Genomic DNA, 27,790 nt, shown 5'->3' on the forward strand with positions numbered 1-27,790 from the left:
TGATTTTTCCTTTTAATTTGATCTCCATCTCATAACAAGGGCTGTTTTACAAGTTTTACGGTCACCTGAAAGATCTCCCAGCAAGGAACCCAGAAGGGTGAGGAAGCATCGAGGCCCCAATCCAATACTCGCTTACCTGCAAATAAGCCTCAATGAACTCCATGGGACTTAATTTTCAGGAAACTGTATAGGAATGGCACTATAAATCTTTTAAAAATAAATAAATTATACCCTGTTTCCAAATCACCAGGTTCTTTGGAAACCGGACAAAAGCATCCAGCCAGGACATACCTTTCCCCAAAATAAATTGTTTGCTCTTGCCCCCATATGTTCCCTGGAAAATGGTCACTGCAGCACAGAGATTCATGTGGATGTTTCCTCTGTTAGGACAAGGACAATTTGTAGAATCTACCTGTCTGCAGAAAGCTCTAAAGGAAAGCCCTCCAGCTGCCTCCCTGATCTCCCTGTCTGAAAACACATTAGTCTCATGTCCAGATCAAGAGAAATAATAGTTCCACTCTATTCTGGGTCAGATCCCACCTGGAATACTGTGTCCAGTTCTGGGCACCACAGTTGTAAAAGGATATTGGAAAGCTGGAAGGTGGACAGAGGAGGGCACCCAAAATGATGAAGGATCTGGAAACCAAACTTTATGAGGGAGTTTGGATGTTTAGCCCAGGGAAGAGAAGGCTGAGAGGTGACTTGATAGCCATCTTCAACTTTCTTCAATGGAGCAAGCTTGTTTTCTGCTTCTGCAGAGGGGTAGGACCCAAATGAGTGGATTCAGATGACAAGGAAGGAGATTCCAGTTAAACATGAGGAAGAAACATTTCTGATGGCGAGAGCTGTTCAAGTGTGGAATGGACTTCCTTAGAAGCTGGTGGGTTCTCCTTCCTCGGAGGTTTTTAAACAGAGGGCGGATGGCCATCTGTCAATGATTCTTTAGCTGTGATTCCTGCATTACAGAGGATTGGACTAGATGGCCCTTGATTCTGTGAATCAGATCCCAGGGTTCTTTGGGGGAAGCCTTGACGTTAAAGTGGAATGATTCTGCTTTAAATGTATAGTGCAGATGGGCCTTAAAAACACATGGCATTAACAGCAGCAATTAATTCCTGTGTAGTGTTTAAGGAATTTGGAATGATGATGATGATGATGATGATGATGATGATGATGGAGCTATCTAAATTCCCAGCCCTTCCATCCCTCTAAACCCAGGAAGGAGGTCAAGAGGAGGGCTGGTAGGCAGGAATTTAATTGAAAATTTGTTTGTTTAGTAAGAATCCTTCCATCACCCCCATTAATCTCAGCAAAAATTTAGCTTGTACAGTAATTTTAAAAGAGAGAGCCAAGACTGTGCCTTGGTAAAGTAAGATGAAGAAAAGGTTAAAAAGGCTGATGAGTTCCTCCCAATGGATTCATTCCCCTAGATTAGAAAAAAAATCTCACTTCATAACTGCTTCTGTACTGAAAGGCAGACATCAAAAACATTCCCTATAATTTGCATCTGTGGTGGTAACAGAAACTGAGGACTTGCTATATGCTGACCTGCCCTTTGTCTCTAGGTATAATGGATTAAAAGAAAGGAATTGGGAAATATAAAATGCATTTGGAAAGTTGGTCAAAACTCCAAAAGAGAGCTTTCCTTCTCACTAGTTATGTTGTTGGATGGTATCCAACCTTTTTGGGGCCCAGCAGTGTCTTTGGAGACCAACAGAAGTGTCATGGGCACCACAAAATACCCATTTCACAGAAGAAAAAAACTAATCACACGCCCCCTCAAAAAAACACCAGGGAAAGCATCTACAAAACAAATAAAATGCAAATTAGAAAGCAATCAACACCCCCCATAGGCAACCCTCTCGCAAATAAATAACTGGGAGGGGCAGGGGGCTTGGGGGGGGGTGTCTGAGGGCACCATATTGGGGACCTCAGGGTTATGGCAAATGCCTCAAATCGTAGCCTGTCTGGACTTTGCTTGGCCAAAATCCCACACTAAATCTCACGTTTTAAAACCCACTTTCATTTGCCAAACTCTTAAGATTATTGCATATGGATTCTCATAGTTAATGCCCAAAACGCATAAACTGATGGGTCCTTTGGCTTTTCAAAGAATAAAAAAAAATCATTTTTGAAAGAAGCTGAGAAAATAGAAGGGCTGCTTGGACAAGATGGCTTAAAAGATTTGTTGCAAAAACGATTGCAGCCCTTTAACTCAGGGAGGTGAGGAAACATTTTTGGCCTGGTGGCCAAAAATCTTTATTTCTCTGTTTCCAGACAAGCCATATTGACAGCAGGTGATTGACAGGTGGGCTGCCCCACCCACCTGTCAAAGTTGGCCCTCAGAGGGGGGACATACACAAGATCTGGGGCATGCCAGCCAGTTCTGGCACAACCAAACCCAGCAGGATTGAATTCTAATGAGGGTTCAATCCTGCTTTCTGTGGGTTTTTCCCAAAGCAGGATTGCACACCCCATGCATCAGTTGAGAAACTTTTTGGCTTGGGGTAGTGGGCAAGGAGATCGTGCTTAACCTGTTAAATGTCTTCCGATATTTTGTTTTAATTCAAAACTCTCCCCAGCTTATCTTCCACCCACCAGGGAAAGGATGTCAGGAAGAAGGCTTTTAACTGATCCATGAAACAAATTCATCAATGAAGCATTGCAATTCAAGCTGTGGCCCAACCCCCAGTGTTGCTGGACCCTGGCTCACAGCATCTCCAGTGAACGATCAGAGATGATGGGAATCGGAGTCTAGACACACCTGGAGGGCCACACCTGCCCCATCCTTAAAATACAGCTCATCAGTATGACAGCCACTCTCAGCCTTTCAGAGAAAAAGTGTAATATTGCACAATCATTGATAAATCACATAACCAGAGAATTATAGTCAGCTTGGGGTATGCTCTGGTCTGACCCAATCAGAAGCCTACACCACACAAACAATGCCAACTTTTGCACAGATTTACTTGGGAGTGAGCCCCACTGACCACAGTGGGACTTACACCCCCCCCCAGTAAAAATGCACAGACCTGCACTCTGAACTGAACGATGCTGCATGAATTTATGTCTATTGCATAATTTTGTTTTAAACACATGGAGTGGCTTATAACTGCTGAGCATTACAACCCCCACCCTCTTGAGGCCCCTCCAAACCAGTTCCTAAGTTTTGCAGTTCCCCCCCAAGCTGAGTATCTGATACTCTAACCAGGGGGGGCATAGCTATCACCCAAAAATATTATACCAAATGATTCAAATGACTGGAGAATTCCACTTTAATTAAAAAACAAACAAACCCAAAACCTTGCTCATAGAAAGTTAACATGTCAGGGAGAACACTGAGATGGAAGGCACACCAAAGGTAATCCATTCTCACCCTTGGCCAATGCAGGAGATCCACAACGACAGCATACAGAAGGCTGGCCTTCTCCCTGGCACCCTAGTTTTCTATGCATAAGGGGTTGCTTAGCGTCCCATTGCACCAACTGAGGACCAGATGTGCTTAGAGAAAGATCCTCATTGACAGTCCTTCAACTCTAGAGTTTTCTCCTCTCCCATGAAGACCCAACAACTCCTGAGCCACTGAAAGAGTCAGGGATGGGGTACCGTTCTCCAGATGTTGCTGGTCTCCAACTCCCTTGCCCCTGAAAAAAAACAACACCTGATGGTCTGAGAAGATTGGAGCTGTAGACCAGCAACACCTGGAGAGGTGTAATTGGCGACGGTTGCTTTTGCCAGCTAAGGAGGGAGGTGGAGAGGCAGATCTGAAGATGACGTAATGTAAAAGTGAAGCTCTTGTCATTAATATAGTATCATTACTCATTCTGAGCCCTTGGGAGAGGGTGAGCTATATGGTAAATAAAAGGAATCCATAACTAGGCGAGTTGGAAAGTGTATGAAAAGATAGGTCATTTCAAAAAAAAAAAAAAAAAAGGTGTTGTCCTTCCAACAGCAAAAATATTCTTGTGGCGAGATTGTAGCTCTGTGGCACAGTACCTGTGCTGCATGCAGAAGGTCCCTAGCCTCTCCAGGTAGGGCTGGGAGAGAACCCTGTCTAAAATCCTGGAGAGCCGCTGCCAGGCAGTGTAGACCAGTGTTTCCAAAACTTGGGTCTCTAGCTACTTTGGGACTACAATTCCCATCATCCCTGACCACTGCTCTTACTAGCTAGGGATAATGGGAGTTGTAGTCCAAAACCAGCTGGAGACCCAAGTTTGAGAAACACTGGTATAGACAGTACTGAGCGAGGTGGACCAAAGGGTCCGAGCCAGCTAGAAGGCAGCTTCTGATGTTCATTTAAACTATGGGCTCATCCACACTTTCCATGGGAAACCCACAGTTTAGCGCAGAATCAGAACAAATGGCAATGGGGTTTTATGCAGATTCCCGTTGGTTCCGAGTTAACCCTAAAGAACAGGTTTTCTGGGGGAAAGTGACTGGTCAAAGGCAAAAACGCTCAGACCCATGCCTGGAAAACAAGCAGAAACCCACTCAGACAAGTGGGGCAAGCCCCATATGACTAGTGCTGATCCCTAGCAGGACCAGGATGCATGTGCTGTTATCATAGCCACTCCATTCCTGGTGGTTTTTAGATGTATCCCAAAGATGAATTGTGTGGACCTGAAAATAGAATGTGTGGATGCCTCTGGACATGTTTGTTTACCATACCCCAGGAACTGGCTGTGGTTCCCTGTTGAGCTTGGAGGTCAGTGGCAAACCAAGTCATGGTTGAAACAGCCCACGCAGTAAAAGATTCTCTTGCAAATCTCTGTGCTGATGTGACCTGAGATGCCCCCACCTTCCTTGCTTCTGCTTTGCCCCTGTTAGTTAGACCCAACAATTTCCATCCAATGTCACCTTAACTCCCCATTATCCTGTCCCTTGCAGGTACCTCCCTCCCGTGGGGAGATTTTGATCAGGCAGGATTTCCTTTCTTTGCACCGAGAGAACATGCCCTGCTGCCAACACCCTCCCGCTTTCCATAGAAACATCCACTCAGGAAATCTGGGACCCGAGGAGTCGCACGAGGCAACCGGGAGCCCCCTTAAAGGCTTGGTCTCGGATGACACCCAGCAGCTTCTGTCCCATCTGCCGGGTATTCTCATATTCCGGGTTCGTGATCCGAAACGAGGGAAAGGCCTCTTGCATTTGAAGGAACCGGGTCTCCTCTGCGAATCTGCTGCTCCAGGGAATGCAGCAACAGCAAAAAAAAAAAAAAAACCAGCCAAAGCTAGATCACACCCCCCGGGGGTTGCGGGTGGAGAGGCTTCGTTGTAAAACAGAGTTGCTCGAGACCTCCTGCTCCCATCACCCGCTCCAGGTGGAAAGAAGGGCTCCTGTACACATGGCACGAGGGTGAGTGGTGTTGGCAACACCTCTGGAGATGGAGGGCAGCGACGGAAGGGGGTGCCCGTCCTCAAAGGTCTCACATGATGGCGCACCGGTTCCTCCGCAGGGCACCCTGGAAGCGGATGGTGGTGTGGACATGCTTGCACCGGGCACATCCCACGCTCTTGAGGAGTTCGCTGAAGAGCAGGAGGATGTGCCAGTTGTACTTGGCCGAGCACTCGATGTAGCCACACTTCCAGGTCTTCTTCACCAGGTTGGAGACGTTCCAGCGGGGGATGACCCGCCCTTTCTGGAGGTCCCTCTTGTTCCCCACGATAATGATGGGTGTGTCCGAGGTGCCAATGACCCTGCCAAGAGAAGGAAAGAGAAGCCTAAATGGTTGGAGAATGAGAGAGGCCAGGCCCAGAGGCTGCTACACCTAGGGCTGCCATACATCTGGAATTTCCCAGATGTGGCCGGGAAGTGTAGATTTTGTGCCAAAATAGAAAAGAAAAACAGCTCAACAACTTTGGCCGTATGTATTAAGTATAGTCGTACCTTGGAAGCCGAATGGAATCCGTTCCGGAAGTCCGTTTGACTTCCCAAAACGTTCAAAAACCCAAGCGTGGCTTCTGATTGGCTGCAGGAAACTCCTGCAGCCAATCAGAAGCCACAGAAGCCCCATCGGACATTCGGCTTCCAAAAGAACATTCAAAAACTGGAACACTCACTTCCGGGTTTCGATCGTTCAGGAGCCAATTTGTTTGGGAGCTAAGGCGTTTGAGATCCAAGGTACAGCTGTATAGTGATTTAATTTACTGAAGTTGGGAATGCTTAAATGCATTGCTGTGTGTTTAATTCTCAAATGTTCCCCTGTAACTCTTGTGTGATTGGGTAACACTGGTCACATGATAGGTACCTTAATACATTTTCCATTCTTTTTTGTGTGTGAGTGACTTGACGACAATGGCTGCATCTCCATGAACATTGAAGAAGAGACAGCGTTAGATAACTCTCTCTCTAAACACAATAGAGGAGAGGAGTGCTAATATTTCTGTGTGGATGCATGTGGTGGAAAGAAGTACAGAAGTTGATGTTCTCTCAAAGAAGCAGTAAGGTGAAGTTCTGAAGGAGAAAAGGGAAACCTCTCAGAAGGAACTGCATAGCCCAGCTAAGCCATGTACAGACAGCTGAGTACAAGTACTGGAAAGAGAGAAAGACACAGTTTGTTCGAATGTTTAGCAAAGAAGCTGCAATCTTCAACTAAGGGTGGGGGGGAGCCTGTGCATAGATGAACTCGTGAATGTAAATACTTTGCATATATTCTTCTTTGGCTATAGGTTCTGCAAGTAAAAGCTTTTAAAATATTTTAACAAGTATTTGTTTTAATTTCAAGAAAAGAGTCGGTATTGCACCTGATTTGGCTTCCTACCTGCAATTTAGCTACCCTGCCAACAAGTTGCTGAGAACTGCAGTTGGGTACAGTGCTGTTGTGTTCGGGTTCTGCTTGTGGGTTTCCCATATGGGGCACCTGAGAACAGGGTGCTGTACCAGATGGGCCATTGGCCTGATCCAGCACGTTCTTCTTCCCTTCTTACAACTTAAGTTACAGCAGGTCCCTTGCAATAGTGATCCAGCAAAGAACACCTGGTTCTTTGGAGAACTTGAGAATATTTTTTTCTCGTTGGCTCCAACTGCCATTCTCCTTCTATTCTCTTAAGAAAGTTAAGCGCGTATAGCTGCGTATACGACTGTGTTTGCCATTCTCAGGATTTGAGAAACTCCAAGTGCCTAGATCACTTGGGTTCCATGCCATGGGAAATCTAAGACCAGAGTTTATAAAGCCAGGAATTTGCCCTGTTCTCGGGGAGAAACCTGGGGCAGGAAATCACTCTGTATAAAGTAGAAGGGATTGGCCGGAGGGAAGACAGATGTTGGTCTAGGCTCCCAGGATTTTGCAACTCGTTGGATATCCCCAGTTTCTCCTCCCCTTGAGTATGGGATATTCCAAATGTGGCTGCAACCATAGGATTTGCAGAATGGCATTTACAATATTGGCAGTTTTATTTTCAATGATTCCCTAGGACTGAAATGCGCCTTTCTCACAGCTGCCACACACTGGGACAACCCATCATTTTGAGTCTCCCTGAATTAACATCTGGCTCCACGGCCACCACCCCTTTTTTCCAGTCAGATCCCAGGTGAGGTTGAGCAGAGGCATATTTTTACCTTGTTTCCAGGATCTGCTGCCTAATGGTCTTGACATACTCAAAGCTGTCAAAACAACAGATGTCATAGACCAAGATGTAGGCATGAACGCTCCGGAGGCCTCTGCAGCACACGTCCGCCCACTCCTGCAAGACAGAGAGGGAGAGAGGGACGGATCAGGGAACGTACAACACACAGAGAGCCATGGGGGTGACCACAACACCACCAGCAGTTCCCCCCCCCCAAGCTTAATCCAAGGAGGAAGGGTTCACTCCCAGTCTTCAGCTCAATTGTGGAAGCAATGCCCAGCTCAGGGACAGCCCAGCTCTCCAATTTCTCTTTAAGTACAGTGGTACCTTGGTTCTGTTCCGGAATCTGTTCCAAAACTAAGGCGCGCTTTCCCATAGAAAGTAATGCAGAATGGATTAATCCGTTCCAGACTTTTAAAAACAACCCCTAAAACAGCAATTTAGCATGAATTTCACTATCTAAGGAGACCATTGATCCATAAAACGAAAGCAAGAAACAATGTACAGTGGTTTACGAACAGTCCTGTTTACAAACTACAGTCATACCTCTTGTTACATTTGCATCAGGCTGCGCGTTTTCAGGTTGCATCCCACGGCGACCTGGAAGTACTGGAAAGGGTTACTTCCGGGTTTCACCACTCGCGCATGCGCAGAAATGGCGAATCGCAACTCGCGCATGCACAGACGCGCAGACATTGGTTGCATTTTGCTCATGTTGTGAATGGGGCTCCAGAACGGATCCTGTTCGCAACCAGAGGTGCCACTGTATTCAGTTTATGAACTCCACAAAACCGGAAGTAGTGTTCTAGTTTGCAAACTTTACCTTGGTCTACGAATGTAAGCCAAACAGTGGAAGGCCACTGGTGGCAGGAGGCCTCATTAGGAAAAACACACCTCAGTTTAAGAACGGATTTGTTTTAAGATCAGACTTCAGGAACGGATTAAGTTCATAAACTGAGGCACCACTGTACTGCAGTCAAACAATCAATCAATCAATCAGTAGCTGAACTGGGTTCCACACGGTCACAAAAACAAATGAGCCACAAAAACGCAAAATAAATAGCAAAACCAGATAGACCTCAGCGTAGCACTCAAAACGGAAGTGTGGCACTCAAATTGGAAGCGAAACACTCAAAACGGAGCACATTCTGCTGCCAAACAAAGTTCACAAACCGGAACACTTACTTCCAGGTTTGCAGTGTTTGAGAACCAAGGTACCACTGTAGTAAGAAACCTGTGGTGGGAGGGGGGAGGCCGCAAGGGAAGGTCTCTGAAGTGGGTCCAGCCTACTGAGGTGGGTGGTGGATGCCAGAACGTGAGTGGAATTGAATTGTCTTAAAGTACTTCGTTCTGGGGAAAATGCTCAACCACCTCCTGCCGCCCACGAAATGAAAGCGCCTTTGTGGGATGTTCTTTAAATATTCTACAGCCACAATTTGGAGAATGGCAGCCATTTTTTTGTTCCCACCACCTCCAACAATGCCCTGGAATGATGCTATGCTCCAGGGCGCTGGACCAGATGGGCCCCTTTTTTGTCCTGATCCAGCAGCCAGACTCTCCATATGTTCTTGTCAGGAGAAGCATCCCAGTTTGGAAGGGTCAGAGCTGTTTGAGGGTGGAAGAGACTGCCTTCAGATGTGGTGGACTCTCCTTTGCTGGAGTCACTGAGTCACAGGCTGGATGTTGTTGTTGTTTAGTCATTTAGTCGTGTCCGACTCTTCGTGACCCCATGGACCAGAGCACGCCAGGCACTCCTGTCTTCCACTGCCTCCTGCAGTTTGGTCAGACTCATGCTGGTAGCTTTGAGAACACTGTCCAACCATCTCGTCCTCTGTCGTCCCCTTCTCCTTGTGCCCTCCATCTTTCCCAGCATCAGGGTCTTTTCCAGGGAGTCTTCTCTTCTCATGAGGTGGCCAAAGTATTGGAGCCACAGGCTGGATAGCTCTCTCCTGACTCCACAGCTGCTTTCGCTCCTTGAGGCCTTCCCTCAGTGGCCAACTGTGCCAACTCTAGAAAGCCCCCAATCCCTCCATCGCAGAGTCACGCTGTTCCAGTCTTATAAGCATCCATTTCATTTTCCCTTTGCAGAAAGAACATTTGGGAAACAGCAGAACAGCCTGGATTCCATGTGATACCACTCTGCTCCCTCTCTCTGCCCTTGGCACCAAAAGCCCAGCGAATGAAATTGTGAAAGTCCAGCCCAACGGGATGTTAGGGCTACACCTGGGGCTTGCAGATCCTGCTTCTTCCAGCTCACCCTAGGCCACCACTCTGACCCATCTGTGACATCTGAGAAGCTCAGGCAATGGCAGTGTGAGGTGCTGGAACTCAACATGGTGTCAAAAACGCCTATCGCTATGGGAGGACTTGCTAGCGTCTTACAGCAAGCCCAAAGGCAGAATCACTGCACTCTCAGAGCCTCTAGTCGGAGCCCGTGATGCTCTTTCTGGTAGTGAAAACCTGGGACATTCTGCATGCCAAGCAGATTCTCTACCACTGAGCCACATATTTCCCCATATATTTTAAAGGAAAATGGGAATGGAAACAATTACAGCAAGCTTGCAACTTACGTGGGGGTCATGTTCCGGGGATCATGCCTGAAGCTGAAATAGTGTATAGTCAATACCCATTGAGTGCAATGGTGGATGGGATTGCCAAAGTTGTTTTTCCTGGAACTTCACCCCATTTCTATTTATGTTTGCATTTTTTTGCCACGTGCATAAAGCTAAATGTGGGCTTACTGTACATGCACGTATAGTTCATCTGTGCCATCAATGAAAAAAGATGCCCTGGAGCCAACCTGCGCTCCTTGCAGACTCTTTCCAAAAAGCATGAATTCCATTTATTTCCAGGAGATGATCTGTTGTACAGAGGCACCAGCCATTAGCCTGTGTCTGCTGCGTCCATGAGTAGTTCATGGAAAAGCATCAGCCTTTGTTTGCTTTTAGCTGGAGAGACGAGCTTCATTGCTGCTGTCAAAGTAGGCTGAGATAGTCACAGCAACCCCATCCCAACAATCTAAAATGCAGGTCCATTGCTGCTTCAACTTCTTGTGATGACTCCCCCCCCCCAAAAAAGAAGAAGAAGTCCTGCAGGGCGTTGGACTAGATGACCCCCAGAGTACCTCCCAACTCTACAATTCTATCATCTATCTCAGGTGGGAGACAATTTTTCAGCCCAAAAGCTACATTGCCTTCTGAGCAACCTCCCAATGCTGGGTGGGGCTAAAGGCAGAAACGAGGTGGAGCAAGGAATGCAAATTTTACCTTTAACTCTAGCTTCTAGACACACACGCTTCTCTGACTGACTGATTGACTGACTGACTGATTGATTCTATTTCTATGCTGCTTTTTATTCAAATACAGTCATACCTCAGGTTAAATATGCTTCGGGTTGAGCATTTTCGGGTTGCACTCCGCAGCGACCCAGAAGTAACAGAACATGCTACTTCTGGATTTTGCCGCACATGCGTGCGCAGATGCTCAAAATGACATAATGCACATGCGCAGAAGCAGCAAATCGCGACCCACGCAGACGTGGGTTGCATTCGCTTCAGGATGCGAACGGGGCTCCGGAACGGATCCTGTTCGCATCCAGAGGTACCACTGTAAATGCCTGCCCTCCATTCAAGCAAGGAAAATGCATTATTTGAGTTCAAGGGCATATTTTAGTCAGGCAAAGACACTCGGGGTCCGAAGCAGGGCTGGTGAGGGCTGTGGTCTAAGGAGAGGGGTGTGGCCTGGAGAGAGTTCTGAGGGCCGGACAGAGAGGCTTGGAAGGCCCACTCTGGGCGGCTTCCAGCAAAACACTAAAATACAATAACCTATTAAACATTAAAAGTTTCCCTAAACAGCGCTGCCTTCAGATGTCTTCTAAAAGTCTGGTAGTTGTTTTTCTCTTTGACATCTGGTGGGAGGGCATTCCACAGGGTGGGTGCCACTACCGAGAAGGCCCTCTGCCTGGTTTCCTGTAAATTGGCTTCTCGTAGCAAGGGAACCGCCAGAAGGCCCTCGGCGCTGGACCTCAGTGTCTGGGCAGAATGATGGGGGTGGAGACGCTCCTTCAGGTATACTGGGCCGAGGCCGTTTAGGGCTTTAAAGGTCAACACCAAGTACTTTCCAGCCAGAGGGCTGCATTCCTTTGTGCTTGAACTCCCGGGGGCCACACGTCAGTGGTGGGCAGGGCCAGGGATGAAAGTGGGTGGAGTGATGGATGCAAATTCCCCCCTTTCCCCCTTTCTCAATGTGGAAGAAAACAAGATTCCTTCTCCTTCTCTCTGACAGGCTGCCTCCTTATGGGTCCTGCCCAACAATGTCACCATCTCCAGCAAAGCTTCTCCTCCCCCCCCCCTTACAAGCCTCCATCTGCTCCTGCATCACACCCACCCACCCCATTTGCATTCCAAGGCATGGGCCCAATCCAGTTTGTCCCCGCCATATGCCTCTGTTGATCATTTATCCTGTGCTATTTCCGATTGCCTCATTTGTTGACCTTTCCTTCTTCCCGCACGCAAATCTTCCTCGTCACCTGCTCCTCCGCACCCACCCCCCCTGGAAGACGCAGGAGAGGAGAACGAGAGACGTCACCTTGCATCCCGGAAGCTGGCTGGGGGGTCATTGGCATAGCATGGGTTGTGGCCCTGGGTGCAAATTTCTCAGGGAGGAGCAACTAGGTGCCCCCCTGACAGGCTCCCTCATCAAGGCCAGAGCCACGGGGAGGCAAGCCATGCCCAAGCCAGGCGGGGGCAGCGCCTCCTTCTCCTTGTCGCCATTGAAAAGAGGCCCAAACATGGCCGCCCCGGGTCGGCTGAGAGGGAGGAGGGGGAGGGGGAGGGCGGCGCCAGTGCCCACCGAGGAAGAAGGGAGGAAGAGAAAGGTGGGAAAGCCATTTGCATTGTCCAGAGCACCTTGAGGCAAGGACGGGAGGGCGAGTTGACACAGCTTCTTTATACGGGCTCCCAGGGTGGGGTTAGTTTGCAAGGAGATACAACCCTTCATTAGATTCTGGCCAGCAAAGGGACTCATCAGTTCACCAGGGCAGCACAACACTTGCCCCGCCCCGGGCACCGGCCACCCACGCTACGCCACTGCCTGGGGTGAGAGACGCTGCCTCTACAGTGGCAGGTTCCTTGCAGCCACCTGGAGATTCAGCTGAACCGTTCAATGCCAGCTTACAGTTTCTGTTGTGAACTGCAAATTATAGCTTAACATGTACAGTGGTACCTCGGTTTACGAACAGCCCTGTTAACAAACTATTCGGTTTATGAACTCCACAAAACCGGAAGTAAGTGTTCTGGTTAGCAAACTTTAACTTGGTCTACGAATGGAAGCCGAACAGTGGAAGGGCACCAACCAGCGGTGGGAGGTCCCATGAGGGGAAAACGCACCTCAGTTTAAGAACGGATTTGGTTTAAGAACAGGCTTCTGGAATGGATTAAGTTTGTGAACTGAGGTACCACTGTACAGTTGTACCTCAGTTTTCGAATGTAATCTGTTCTGGAAGACCATCCGAGTTCCGAAACGTTTGAAAACCAAAAACTCAGTACGGAAGCATCAATACGAAAAACTCAATACAGAAGCCATGTGGCATGTTGGACTTCCGAGGCAAGTTTGAAAACCAAAGCATTTACTTCCGGGGTTATGGCGTTTGAAAACTGAATTGTTCACCAATGGAGACATTCAAAAACCGAGGTACCACTGTATATTGCTGCAAAACAGCCTTGGCCAAACTGGCGCCCTGCAGATGTGGTTGGACTGCAAGTCCCATCGGCCCCAGACAGCACTTGCAGGGCCAGAGGCAAAAGTGGGTGGAGCATTTCTTTCCCCTTTAGCGCACACCCTTCTCTATCATCCATCCATCCAGGCAAGCAAGCAAGAGGCTTAGTCAGAGTTCAAGGACCCATCCCAGCCTGACAAAAGCATGTGGGGTATGAAGAGGGGGCAGGGAGGGGCGTGGCCTGAGAGGGAGTTCCGAGGGCCACATTTGGCCCCCGGCATGAGGCTTTCAAATAATAAGAAGATAATGAGAAGAAAATCATCATCATCAGACTTTCTAGATAGTGGCCCATTTGGTGCCTCCTCCCACAAGGCTTGAAGACAATCGTCCTCTCCCACAGTTTACCCATGGGTGGTAGACTGCCTCTGAACATGGAGGTTTCATTCCTAGCCATCAAGATCAACAAAAACCTCCGACAGATCTACCTGGTCCAGTTTCCAGCTCCACGCAGGTGTCACTGAGAAGCCCACTGTCAATGCACGAAGGCAAGCTAAGACTTCCTGTTTTTAATAAATAGGTAGGCAATGAGTCTTCCAAACCCCTGCTAGGAAATTGGAGACTGTGGGTGTCAAGCCTTAGAAAGGCTACCCAGAGATTTCTTAGATTCTTCTCTCTCTCCATTGTGACTCTATAAATGAGGGACCATCTTTTTAAGAAAGGGAAGGTAAAGGCGAGGCTTTTGAAGTTATGTTCTCAGGCTGAAGCTGTAGGGAAAGAATTAATCTTGCTCTGAAAATGGGCATGAATAAAAGGGCAGTGAACCAGATCTTTGGCAACTGACAACATAAAGGTAAAGGTAAAGGGACCCTTGACCAGGTCCAGTCATGGCCGATTCTGGGCTTGCGGTGCTCATCTCGCTTAATTGGCCGAGGGAGTCATGTGGCCAGCATGACTAAGCCGCTTCTGGCAAACCAAAGCAGCGCACGGAAATGCTGTTTACCTTCCCGCCAGAGCGGTACCTATTTATCTACTTGCACTTTGACGTGCTTTCAAACTGCTAGGTTGGCAGTAGCAGGGACCAAACAACGGGAGCTCACCCCGTCGCGGGGATTCGAACCGCCGACCTTCTGATCGGCAAGTCCTAGGCTCTGTGGTTTAACCCACAGCGCCGCCCGCGTCATTACCTTATTATATGGGGGACCGACAACCAAAGGTTGAGTCAGGTGGGTGTGTTCCTGATCAGGGTTCTTACCAGTCAGCCATGCCATGTCTATTTATCTATTATTTCTATATGTAGAGCATTTGTGGCCCTTTTTTCAGCCCAAAAGGCTGCCAGAGATGCTTGCAGGAAATCAAAACAAGGCACTCCCTACCCGCAAGAGTGGGGTATGGAGGGTTCCTGGGGCCTGCAAGTGAAGGGGGGAGCCCAGCCGGCTGACATGACCCTTGGCAGGTGCATCCCCCTAATACTGGCCAGGTGTGAGGGGGGCTTGGGCCACAGCAGCAAGGCCGGCTGGGCTCAAGAACCCAGGGACCCCCAGCAGCAGGCAGGGCAGGACGGGGATCCCCACATAGGGGCGCCTGGTTTGTGCCCCCTCAAAATCCTGCACCAGGGGCAACGGCCTTCCTGCCCCCACCCCATGCTGTGCCCCTGCACCTCACCACCTGCCTCACACCTCTTTTACCTGCGCTGCGTGCCCACAAAGCGCCGGCAGCAACACCGACTTCTGGTGAGTTTTTGTGAGCTCTTGCTGAAGTCTAATGGGACGTCATGTGCTCCGTGAGATCTCACAAGGTTTCGGTGAGATCTTGCTAGAAACCAATGCTGGTGGCAGAGTTGGCGGGGCAGGTGGCAGAGGCGAGGCGGGTGTTGCATCTTGGCTTCTGCCAGTTCAGGTGAGCATCTTACCTTGCCTCATCAGTGGACCAGGCCTGGTACTATTATTAAGAATGGGATTTCTATGAGTACTTTCCCCTAATATAGAGTGGTTTAACAATTAATCCCTCTTCTCAAGGAACTCAGGGAAATAGTAGCTATGTAAAGGGGGATCGGGGCCTCCTAACAACTCTCAGCACCCTTAAGAAACTACAGCTCCCATGATTCTTTGGGGGAAGCCATGACTGTTTAAACTGGCATCCTAGTTCTCTAAATGTACGCTGTGCATGTGACCAGGAACAGACATGCTGTGGGCAAGTGGAGATTCGTATCACTCCTTGCATGTAGAAAGCTAGCATGTCTGGGAGAAGGATTCAGAATTAACCTTGTGCCTGGCATAGCTGTTTCTCTGTGTGCATGAAAACACATTTGGACATTGAAACTCCAGACAGACTCATGCCATACTGCGACGCCTCTTTAAATACAAATGGCTTCCCTCAAAGAATGGTTCAAAGTTGTTGAGGCTTGTTTGGAAGCCTGGTCCTCTTCGTGGGGCTCTACATGGGGCTACCTTTGAAGGTGACCCAGAAACTACAACTAATCCAGAATGCGGCAGCTAGACTGGTGACTGAGAGTGGCTGCCGAGACCATATACCATCGGTCTTGAAAGACCTACATTGGCTCCCAGTACGTTTCCAAGCACAATTCAAAGTGCTGGTGCCGACCTTTAAAGCCCTACAAGATCTCGGTCCAGTATATCTGAAGGAGCGTCTCCACCCCCATCGTTCTACCTGGACGCTGAGGTCCAGCACCGAGGGCCTTCTGGCGGTTCCCTCACTGTGAGAAGCCAAGTTACAGGGAACCAGGCAGAGGGCCTTCTTGGTAGTGGCGCCCTCCCTGTGGAACGCCCTGCCACTAGATGTCAAAGAGAACAACAACTACCAGACTTTTAGAAGACATCTGAAGGCAGCCCTGTTTAGGGAAGCTTTTAATGTTTGATATTTTACAGTATTTTAATATTTTTTTTTGGAAGCCACCCGGAGTGGCTGGGGAAGCCCAGCCAGATGGGCGGGGTATAAATAAATTATTATTATTATTATTATTATTATTATTATTATTATTATTATTATTATTATTCCAGAGCTACAATTTCCAGAGTCCCCTGTGAAGAGAGATGGGAAACTATGGATCTGGTCTGGCTCCCACAGGAGATGGTGATGGCAGACAATGGGCCGTCCTCTGCTGCCCCCTCCAGGCAGAGCCGTCCTCTGCAGGCCTGAGCAGGCGAGGGAGACCTACCTGTAAGGTGTTTACTGGGAACGCCGTGATTGGGGGAAAGTCCATGATCTGCAGGTCGTGGACGTGGCCGTTCATGACCACAGCGGGCAGGTAGACGCGTCGGGTCTTGGTGGGGACACAGACCTCGCTGAACTCGTTGTAGAGGAACTGGCGGACAATGGCGCTCTTCCCGACCCCTTGAGCTCCCAGCACTGCCACCTTGAACGTTGTCACCATGCCTCCCGGCCGCGGTGGCCCTCCTGCGCGACGTGGCGATCGGCTCCTCAGCGCAGTCCGCTGCCTTTGCGCTGCCAGGAAGGCCCCCGGGCTGCATATTCCGGCAGCTGCGATGTCAGCCACAGTCAGCAACCATGTCCTCTCCGGCTTGGCCCGTCACTGGAAGACCAGGAGAAACCACATCAGGTGGAGGAACAGGAGACAAGGGCACACAGGGCCAGACCAGGAGTCTGCCAGGTCCAGTGCTAGCTCTCTCTCTCTCCCTCACTGTGTGCCTTTAGATATAGGACAATGGGAGGTATACTGCCCCTACACATGGAGGTTCTATATCCCACCTTTTCTCCCAAGGAGCTCAAGATGGCGTACAGGGTTCTTCTCCCCATCCTCATTTAATTTCCTTTTAGAAGTGGATGGGATGTTTTTATCGTTCCTCTTGTATCTGTGTGAAGTTTACTGTCCATTCAGTTGGTTGTAAGCCCCTTTAGGCTGCCCTGGGCAGGATAAAGTGACTGACAGACAGTGCTTTTTTCCCCCCTAAAAAAATATTTAGGGGTACTCTCATTTTCCTACTCATATTGAAATACTGCCCCTCGGTGAGGCCAAACTTAGATTCACAAAATGTTTAGAGGAATGCATACCCCCGCGTCCCCCCAGAAACTGCTGAGATATATATACCCACATAATCCTGCTCACATGCTGAGATCTAGGAACACAGAAAGGTGCCTTATTAGGCTTGTCATATTTCAAAAAGTAAATACAAGGACACCCCGAAAGCTGTTGAACCACAAAAACGCAATTTTTTTATTTACTTGCTGAAGATTCAGGACAAACTGCCACCTTCGAGAAATCCACCTCCCCCCGGACGTCACTTCCGACTTTGAAATCCTAGTAATGTCCAGGAAATCCTGGACCTATGGCAGACTTATACTGAATCGGTATAATTGCTCCATCTAGTTCAGTATTTTCTGCAGTGACTGACAGAAGATCTCCAAGATCCCAGACAGAGGTTGTTTTCATCCCTACCTGGATAAGCTGGGAATTGAACCTGGGATCTTCTGCATGCAAAGCAGATCCTCTAACCACTACACTACAACTCTCCCCCTCCCCCGGGACTCTTCTTGAATGGTCACTGTATAATCATTTGGGTTGGCACACACAAAATGCAGGGCCTTATCAGTGATGGCCCCTAAACAACCTTCCAATGGACTTTGCCCCTTCTGCTCCAACATTTAGGCAGGTCTTAGACTGGCACCAGCACATTTTGCTGCCATGCTGGCCAGAGTAGCAGTGGGATCTCACTTCAACATCTTCCACTAGAAGGAAAGGCTCAGGCCAGCCATAACCTTGCTCCGTCCAGTCACCACCCTTCAGAATCTGCCGCCTGAGGCAACTGTTTTGCTTTGCCTCATGGGAGGGCTGGCCCTGTTAGAAGACCTTCCTCTATGCAGCCGCAACAAATGCAGGGCTGGCTAAGCTTTCTGGGTCCCAACAGGAGCTCCAGGGCAACCTCTTGGGGGCGGGGACTGGATACACGTGGAGGGCATCCCTGAAAAGCAGGCGTGGCAGCCAACCCACAGCCTCACCCGCACCACAGACAAACACCCATCTCACAGGAGCCACAAATAGCTCCCATCTCCCAGAGCAGCTTCTGCTTCTGTTCTGCTGGGGCTATTTTCCCTCTCGTACTCCATCTTCCCCTCCCTTGCGTGTCACTTTCTGAGGGCGTTCTGCTCTTAAAAGCAGCTGAAAATACCTTGAACAAATAAAATGCATTTCAACCAGAACAGAAAAACAGACACTCTATTATGTCCTTTTAAATGTGTTTGTGGGACGGATTACAGGGACGGGTTGGTCTGCCGTAGTCTGAAACAAAATAAAAAAATTCCTTCCAGTAGCACCTTAGAGACCAACTAAGTCTGTTATTGGTATGAACTTTCGTGTGCATGCACACTTCTTCAGATACACTGAAACAGAAGTCACCAGACCCTAATATATAGTGGGAGGGTGGGGAGGGGTATTATTCAGAAGGGTGGTGGGAGATGGGTGATTGGCTGATAGGTGTGGTAAACCTGTTGACGACTGTTAATGACTGCAATTGGTCTTACAGGAAAAAGCAATGGGTGAGATGGCTAAAAATAACTTTATCATGTATAATGAGATAAGAATCCAATGTCTCTATTCAGACCAGGTCTCTCCCTGGTTTTAAGTTTGGTAATAAGTTGCAATTCAGCAACTTCTCTTTCCAGTCTATTTCTGAAATTCTTTTGTAATGAGACAGCTACTTTGAGATCTTGTATAGAATGTCTTGGGAGACTGAAGTGTTCTCCTACTGGTTTCTCTGTCTTGTGATTCCTGATATCAGATTTATGTCCATTTATCCTTTGGCGTAGGGTTTGGCCTGTTTGTCCAATATAGGGAGCTGAAGGGCACTGTTGGCATTTGATGGCATGCACAATGTTAGAAAATGAGCAATTAAATAGTCCTGAGATGGTATGTTTGATGTTGTTGGGGCCAGTAATGGTGTTGTCCGGGTGTATGTGGCAGCAAAGTTGGCATCTGGGTTTATTGCAGGCTCTGGTACCAGTGTTCATGTTAAGTCTGGTTGTTGTATTATTGTGGGTGAGGAGTTGTAGTTGTGTGTGGGATGGGTGTGTCTGTGTGTGTTATTGGTCTGCCTTTGGTTGTGTTCTTGCATTTCGGGTTCTCGTTTTGTAGTTTTATGTTGTGAACCGCCCTGTGACCTTCGGAAGAAGGGTGGTATACAAATTTAGTAATTAAAAAAATTAAAGAGTAGAAGGTCTTTGAGAGCCTGGTACCCCATTGGGAGTGCTGAGACAGGAACCAGCCCAACACCTTCTCAATAACTGAAAGACCTCTCCTTTCCTTACAGACCCTTTCCAATGCTGAGATTGGCAGAGACAGGGCCTTTTGGGTCGCTCCTCTGCCCTCAGAGGCTTAGGAGAGAGGGCCTTCTCTGGGGTGGCCCCTAAGCTGTAGAAATCCCTCTCCACAGAGGTGCATCTGTACAGCTTCCTGAGGATTTTGGCCTTGGCCTTTTGCACTTGAGGTGTATATTTTTAGGACCCACCTTATTTCTGTGATTATAAGTTATGCAAAACCCTTTTTAATATAGTGTTTTAATTGCTGTAACGCGCCCTGGGACTTTGGATGAAAAGTGGGCAGTGAACAAGAAACAAACAACACTGCAACTGGTCTTACGTTAGCAATAGGCACATGTCGGCCAGGCAAGAATGCTCAAGATGAGATGCAGCGCCGGGGAGGAAGTACTGAGGGCCAAGCAGAAAGACCTGGAGGGCCGCATTTGGCCTCTGGGTGTGTGGTTCCCCACACCTCCCCTAAATTGTATGGGGCTGCATTATCTGGAGGATGTCCAACCTACCCATGCTTTATGATCGGATTTGTATTTGAGGCCCTGTCCACATGCAAAGTGACCCAATCGGACAGAGCCTGACGGGGGGTGGCCCCACATTGGTGGGATGTGGGGAAGTTTTCAGGTGGGCTGCTGACACAGCGGTGCTGTTTTATTCTGCTTATCATCTGTGCTAGGTATACTATGGTTTTTTAACACGCTGACTAATTGTAATGCTTTCGGCACGATTTAAAAGGCTAAAGACCTTTATTTATTTGTTAAATTTCTATAATTAAAGAGGTTTTTGTCTGGCTACTGTCCACTAATGTTTGATGCTTTGTGAGGAGATTCCGAACTACAACTCGGCGACAAATGGAGAGCCGAATTCTCCTCAGAAGTGGGATACAAATATATGAAAGCAGGAGTGGGGGCACCTGTGCCCCTCCAGATGTGGAAGGACTACAGCTCCCATCATCCCTGACCATGGGCCATGCTGCTTGGGGCTGATGGAAGTTGTAGTCTTACAGGTGCGAGGACTACAGATTCTCTACCCCCATCTCAAATGAATAAAAGTTTCCTAATCAAACTTTGGAAGAAGCCAAGAAGTGGACACTCCTTCCTTTGGGGCAGCAACCCAATTTCATTGACACCTACCAGGCAGGCAGAAGTAAAATTGGTAACACCTCGGCATCTCTAGGGCAAACTTCACCTGTGGAATACCTGCACAGGAGCACCGGCAGAGGAAAAGGTGGCAACCCTGCTCCTTCCCTCTTGACTCTGCCACACCTGGCAATGCCTGATATTTATTTCAAAAAATACAAGCCCGGCTGAAGTTAATTAAACTCCTGGTGTTATCACTGCTGCCTCTGTGCTTAATGTAATCTGCTTGTACAGATCTTTCCGATGCAATCAAGTCAGCGACGTGTTAATTTAGGAGGCCGCTGGAATGAACTGTATAAATCCATAAAACTCTACAGTTCCAAGAATCTCCCTTTCCACAGTGGAGTCTAAGGGCTGGGATTTCTGAATGGGTAGCTGCTTACTTTCAGTTCCCTTTAACTACTCCCGTCATGCAGTTCAAATATTTCCCACACCCCTCTCTGCCCTTGTCCGTAGCTCAGAAGTGGGGAACATCTGTGGCACAGCGGATGCCTTTGGACTCCAACTCCCATCAGCCCCAGCCACTATGGCCAATGGTCAGGGATGATGGGAATTGGAGTCTGGAATCTGGAAGGCCACAGGGTCCCCGACCTTGCTATAGGTCAGAGATGGGGAATTGCAGGCCAAATGCGGTCCCCCAGGCCACTCTATCTGGCCCTTGGGACACCTCCTTGCAGGCCAAACCCCTCCTCAGCCACACCCCTTACTGACCCTGCCAACACCCCCCCCCTTAGTGTCCTTGAACTCCAATAATGCCTCTTATCTGTCTGGATAGAGGGCAGGAGTTGTGGTATGTTCTGAAACAAACTGGCTGCAGAAAGGTAAAATTTATTATGTATTTGTGTTTTTATATTGTGAGTTTATGTTGTAAGCACCATGAGACCTGCAGGTATAGGGCATAATAATAATAATAATAATAATAATAATAATAATAATAATAATAATAAATTTCACATTTGATGCTCAAACTGTTTGTGTCTCTAGCTACACCCATCACTGGCATTTGGACTCAAGAAGGTGGGCCTTGGGCCTGATCCAGCTTCCAGGTCCTTCCTACCTTCTTATGAGAGCATTCCCTCCAACATGTTGCAGAGGAAAATCATAACATTCCTTTCAGGGCCACACTCCCCAAAATGGGTGATTTTGAGGGCCACACTTTCATGGGAGCCAGGTGACTGGCGAGAGAGCATGGCCTCCCCAAATGGGCACCTATTGGAGCCACGCTATCGCGGGAGCCAAAATAAAACATCCCAGGATCCAGTCAGAAGCCGGAGTGGCATCTGTAATTCTGGGATGAGTAGAACAGTTGATGGGTGAGAGAGAGAAAATCAGTGGCAGGCAGTGTCCTAGATGGGCCAAGGGGCCAACACAATATAAAGCAGCCTCTGTGATGTTCTGAACTACGACTCCCATCAGGAGCCGATGGGAGTTGTAGTCCAAAACATTTTGGAGGTCAACAGGGAAGCAAAGGCTGGTTTAGACTCCAAGCTGCTCAGGGCACAAACCTGTCCCCCTGGACTTTTGAAATGCTGCACGTGTTGGTTACAAGTGTGTGATAGATCAATCAATCAATCAATCAATCAATTGACAGACATATCTGATGCGAGATGAGCACCGCACCCCATAGTCAAGTTTGACTGGACGTAACCGTCCAAGGCTCCTTTACCTAAATATACATATATGTGAACATGTTTACATTTTCTTCTAGTCTGCAAACATAAATGGAATTTCCTTCTGCCAAAGTATCCAGGTCACTGGACTGCCCCCACCCCATCCTCTGTTTGAAGGGGCCCTGTGTTTGAAGGGTCACTTGCTCTGAGTCCAGTTTAAAGAGAAAGAACCTTAAGGAGGGAGAAGCGCCAAGGGTGGGGGTTGGTGGTGCAGAGGCTTTCATTTTCCCACCCACAGTGAGCACCTATACTCACTAGGGTGAGACGGCTTGTGTTCCTATTCAAATCACAGCCTTGCTTTCTAATTTTGCATCTATGCATATAAATCAGCACATGCAAATCTTATGTAAACCTGTGTCCTCCTTTCCCCCTCTTTTCCAAGGGATAAACGACCTCTTTCTTTCTTTTGACAAAAGCTAGATTACCAAGCTAACTCTGGCTTTGCGATGGGGCTTTTTGGACAACCCAGCAGCAGATCTCCCGAAATACCGTCGGTGCTCCTCGCACCCCCTCCAACTTTTAAAGTCTGCATTGACTCTCCGCTGCCAAGGCTGGTATCTGGCATCCTAGCAGAAGCCTTATGCCCAGGGGGAATTCAAAGATTCCAAGGGCACCTGGGATTCTGCAAGACTCCACCAAACTCCCACAACAGGAGAATAAGCAGTACCTCAAGGGAAGAGGGAAGGCCCACCTGGCAGATCCAGGGGTGGGGGATATTTTTGGAAGTTTGTGGGAAGATGGCGAGCATCTGGAAAGAAGAGATACCTCAGCCCAAGCTAAGAACAGCCCCACTGGATCAAACAGAAGGTCCAGATTTCCGAGCATCCTGACCAATCAGAGGTTTGCTGGGAGCCCGTGAAACAGGGTGCAAAGGCAAGAGGCCTCCTTTGTTGTCTGTCACCCGGCAGCTGGGAACCAGAGGCAGATTGCAGCCTGTCTCTGGATACCGGCAATCAAAGCAAACAGGTGTGGTTGGTAGGCCTATCCTCCCCTATGAATTTGCCTTGGTCCCTTTCCAAGCAACTTTTGTTGTTGTCACGCTTGCTGCCACCATCACTACTACACTGTTTCGACATTTGTATAAACCACTTGCGGGGGGGGGGGATTGTCTACCCACTTAAGAATATAACAAGAGCCAGCAACACACCTGGTGCAGTATCCTGTTCTCACAGTGGCCGATCAGATGCCTCTGCTGGGAAACCCGTAAGCAGGATTCGAGCAGGAGAGAACTCTCCCCTCCTGCAGCTTCTAGCCACTGATAACCTCGGGTTAAGAACTTAATTCGTTCCGGAGATCCGTTCTTAACCTGAAACTGTTCTTAACCTAAGGTACCACTTTAGCTAATGGGGCCTCCCGCTGCCGCCACATAATTTCTGTTCTCATCCTGAGGTAAAGTTCTTAACCTGAGGTACTACTTCCGTGTTAGCGGAGTCTGTAACCTGAAGCATCTGTAACCTGAAGCGTCTGTAACCTGAGGTACCCACTGTACTCACAGAAGCGTTACTGCCTCCCAAAGTGGTGCAGAAACAGTTAATGAAAATAAACAGAATGCATCTATATAAGCTGGAGGCCCTCACCACAGCTCCTGATGACAAATTCCACAGAGCAATTGTGTGCTGCTGAATAAGTTATTTCATCCTGAGTCTGCAGCCAGCCAAGTTGCAGCAGGATGGAGGGACGGAGGAAAAGTCTGTTCTCCCTCCTCAATCTCTCTCACACCATGCACACTTTTAGAAACCTCTGTGGTGTGCCCCTTAATCCTTCTTTCCCTCTTAAACTCAGAAGCTTGACTGCCTTTTGCTCATAACACAAGGAGATAAGACCCTGCCTGCAGGATCAGGCCAGTGGCCCCTCCAGGCCAGCATCCTGTTCTCACACTCACAATCAAGACGCCTCTGGAAAATCGGCTAGCCGGGCCTGAGCAGAAGATCAGCCCTCTCCCCTCCTGCAGTTTCCAGAAACTGGCATGCCTAATATTTCCAGTGTTTAGGATCTCTAAAGGACTTGATCCCACCCTGGGTTTATGAACTGCATTCTGGACTCTGGAGTGAGCTGCTTTGGAGTTAGTCAGTCTCTCCACATCGAGAACCTGGACCCGAAAGTCGGCTCCAGTGTGTGTGTGTGTGTGTGTGTGTGTGTGTGTGTGTGTGTGTAGAACAGCCCCGAAGTTTGGGAGGCCCACACCTGCATGCCAGAGAACAGCCTGTCCACTAGGTGTGCATATGCAGGGATGACAAGACAAGCACACGCCCGTCCTGGCAGCCCGTCCATGCGCAGCCTCTGGAGCACATGGATCCTCACAAACGGAGGCTGCCACATTTTGTCAGCTGATCTGTGGCAGCAGTGTGTGAAGGCAGCATGCGCGGCCTGGTAAACAGATACACAGACACACACACATAGACTGAAAGTGCATGATGAGCAGAGCATTGTGAAGTTGAGGGTGAGGAGGAGGAATTATGCTTTTAAATGTACATCCCTGGTTTGCCTGGAAAACATTTTTCTGCTGTTTTTGGCTTGCCTAAATAAAAATGTTTTTGCAGGCACCAAACGGAGTGCAGGAAAAGCCCCTGTCTGATGTCAACAGGAAGGCAGTTCCAAAATGTGGGTGCTGCCACACTAACAGGTCGATTTCTTATAAGTGCGGAGCAGGTCATAATCATAGAATTGGAAGGGACCACGCGGGTCATCTAGTCCAACCCCTGCAATGCAGGAATCTTTTACCCAATGTGGGACTCGAACTCACAACCCTGAGATTAAGAGTCGCATGCTCTACTGACTGAGCTATCCCAGACTAGAGAGAGGGTGCTGCTGCTCTTGAGCCCTGGTTGAGGGCTTCCCAAAGGAGGCATCTTGTTGGCCACTGTGAGAACAGGGTGCTAGGCTCCATGGGCCCACATGGGGTTGATCCAGCAGCCAGGCTCTTGGGGTGCCCTTATGTTGAGAGACTTGTCTCAAACCCCGGAGTGTTTGAGAGTGCAGGAATTTAAAGAGCTAATGGAGCAGCGCTCTGACTCAGTATAAGGGTTCAGAACAGCACTTACATAGGAGACTGTCTCGTATCTGCACATTGGACCACGCAGCTCAATACTTTCTACACTGACTGGCAGCCGCTCCCCAGGATTTCAGACTGGAGTCCCACCTAGCCCTACCTAGAGATGTCTGGGATGCCTGCAAACCAGGTACTATGGCCCTACCTGTGACATAGGTGCCAAAGGCCCAAAGTTGTTCTTTGGGGGGGGGCGGGGGGCAAACTGAATGCACCTGACAATCTCAGACAGACCCTCACCCCGAAGAGCAAACTCATCTACATGTGTGTTATTGTGGCAGCAAATTATCCCCCCCCCCACAACATCTCGGCCCCAACATGTGGGCGGTGAATGCCCACCCACACACCCCTCCATGCACAGTGCACTGCGCATATTGTCCACACGCAAGCTACCATGTGGCCCATCAAACCATGCACAGGGAGGGGGGTAGTGTGTGTTTGTTGGGGGTGCCACTCTGGCAACCCAGGAAGGGAACTCAAGATGTGCCATGTGCCGGCTCAAGAGGTCGGGGAGACTCGGCAGGCCTCATGTGATAACCCGCTTGCGGTTTAAGGGCTGGACTGGCGAGCATCACAGCGGAATTTAAGGTATGGGGCTTCATGTGCCAGGAGTGAAGGCCTCTCTTGTCTTCTCTAGGCTCGCAGGGAAACTGAGCAGCCTGAAATCCACACAAGACCCACCACTTGACTTCCACACAGACCCCTTCCTTGATGACAGTAACTGTACCACCACGCTACAGCTGGGGGCACAAGACCCCCTTTGAAGAAAGTGATGGTTTTGGAGAAAGCAGGGAGGTGTGGGAAAAGGTATGAGTTTCCTTGGCTGAACAGGTAGCCACAGTCACGGGACTTTCAAATGCACCCCCGCTTTGGCTTCTGGGGAGGGGCCCCAAAACTAGGTCCTTGGCCCTAAATCCCCCTCCCCCCACCAATCCTGATGAGAGAGTAATAACAATCCCTACCCATCAACTCCTTCCAGGTGCACGGTTTTAACTTTGAGCATCAGCTAGAATCCTCCCACCCGTCACTGCTGCGCTGAGTCCAGAGGACAGGTGCATCTGGTGCATATCACCTGTGCAGCGCCCTTTGCTCCACCTCCCCATAGATGGGCGCCCCTCGGGAAGGGGGAGCCCTCCTCCTCCCCCTCGCCGCCTTCCTCCCACCCACCCCAACCCAAAAGCCCACCCTTTACCTTGCAGAGATGACGAGGAGGCCAAGGACACTCGCCCCCCCAGGCGGTGTCTCCAGTGATGGGTCCCAAATCCTTGAAAAAACGGGGGGTGCCTGCTGCTTGCAGAGAAGGAAAGATATTCCATTCAGTATCCTCACGCAGATCTTGGAAGGTTTTGGAGTTGTTGGGGGAGGGGGCAGCTCGGATCGGTGTATAATATATATATTGCAGAGAACTGGGGGGCTGCAGCGCTTACTTGGAGGCAAAAAATAATAATATGGTAAAACGAAACCTGCGATGGTAAAGGGAAGGAGGCTGGTTCTACAGTTGAAACAATTTCTCTCTCATCTGATCTGGGTTTTTTTTTTAATTTTCCTCCCCCCCTCCAACAAAAATGAGAAATAGATTCTTCTCCTCCCCACCCCCCTTCCTATATTTTCTTGCAATGCAGGGAAGTCAGCTTGGATGGAGAGAACAGCCTCTGTGTGCGTGTATGTGTGAGGATAGAGAGAAGGGGGGGTTGGAAATCTCCTGCTACTGATTGCAGGAGATCCACAGGGTCACAAAGCCTGACATGTTCTGTCTTTAGAGAGAGAGAGAGAGAGAGAGAGAGAGAGAGAGAGAGAGAGAGAGAGGCACACACAGAGAGAGAAAACAGCTAAAGGCTTCACAGTTTCACCCCTGTGAGTTTCTCTTTAGCAGCAGGCGTGGATTGGGGCCATAAAGCTCAGAAGGACGTCGGACCAGCTGTGGGTGCTATAGGGTGCCTATAGGGTCGCTGGATGATGCTGTCGGAAGAGAGCTTTCCATGCATTCCCAGCCATCAGCCGGGTCAGAGGGAGTGTTTCGGCCACAGGGTATTTAGGAAGGTGAGCATAAGAAGATCCTGCCAAGAATCCCGTTCTCACGGTTGCCAACCAGGTGCCCTCTCCCCTTCTATGGTTTCCAGCACCTGGTATTCAGACGCATTGCTGCCTCCGATCCTGGAGGCAGAGCATAGCCACTGTGGCTAGTAGCCAAGGACCTCCCTCTCCTCCACGACTTTGTTTCATCTGCTTTCAAAGCCACCCATCCACGTTGGCAGCCATCACTGCCTCCTGCGGGAGGGAGTTCCACAAATTAACAATGCGCTGCGTGAAGAAGTCCTTTCCTTGATCAGTCCTCAATCTTCAAACATTCAGCTTCCTGGGATGTCCACAACC

General features: G+C 49.0%; 1 protein-coding gene across 1 annotated transcript; it reads right to left on the reverse strand.

Annotated features, from left to right (window-relative positions):
* Window positions 1–27,102, reverse strand: RASL10B (RAS like family 10 member B). The gene is made up of 4 exons (XM_081173219.1): window positions 26,610–27,102; window positions 16,456–16,830; window positions 7,558–7,682; window positions 1–5,696 (listed from the first exon to the last, which is right to left on the reverse strand). Exons 2-4 carry the CDS (start codon window positions 16,669–16,671, stop codon window positions 5,426–5,428), a joined length of 612 nt encoding a protein of 203 aa, XP_081029345.1. The 5' UTR covers window positions 16,672–16,830; window positions 26,610–27,102; the 3' UTR covers window positions 1–5,425.
* Window positions 27,103–27,790: the final 688 nt, after the last annotated feature.

Source organism: Podarcis bocagei, assembly GCF_964188305.1.
Source record: "Podarcis bocagei genome assembly, chromosome: 15".
In the NCBI taxonomy this organism is placed as follows: Eukaryota; Metazoa; Chordata; class Lepidosauria; order Squamata; family Lacertidae; genus Podarcis; species Podarcis bocagei.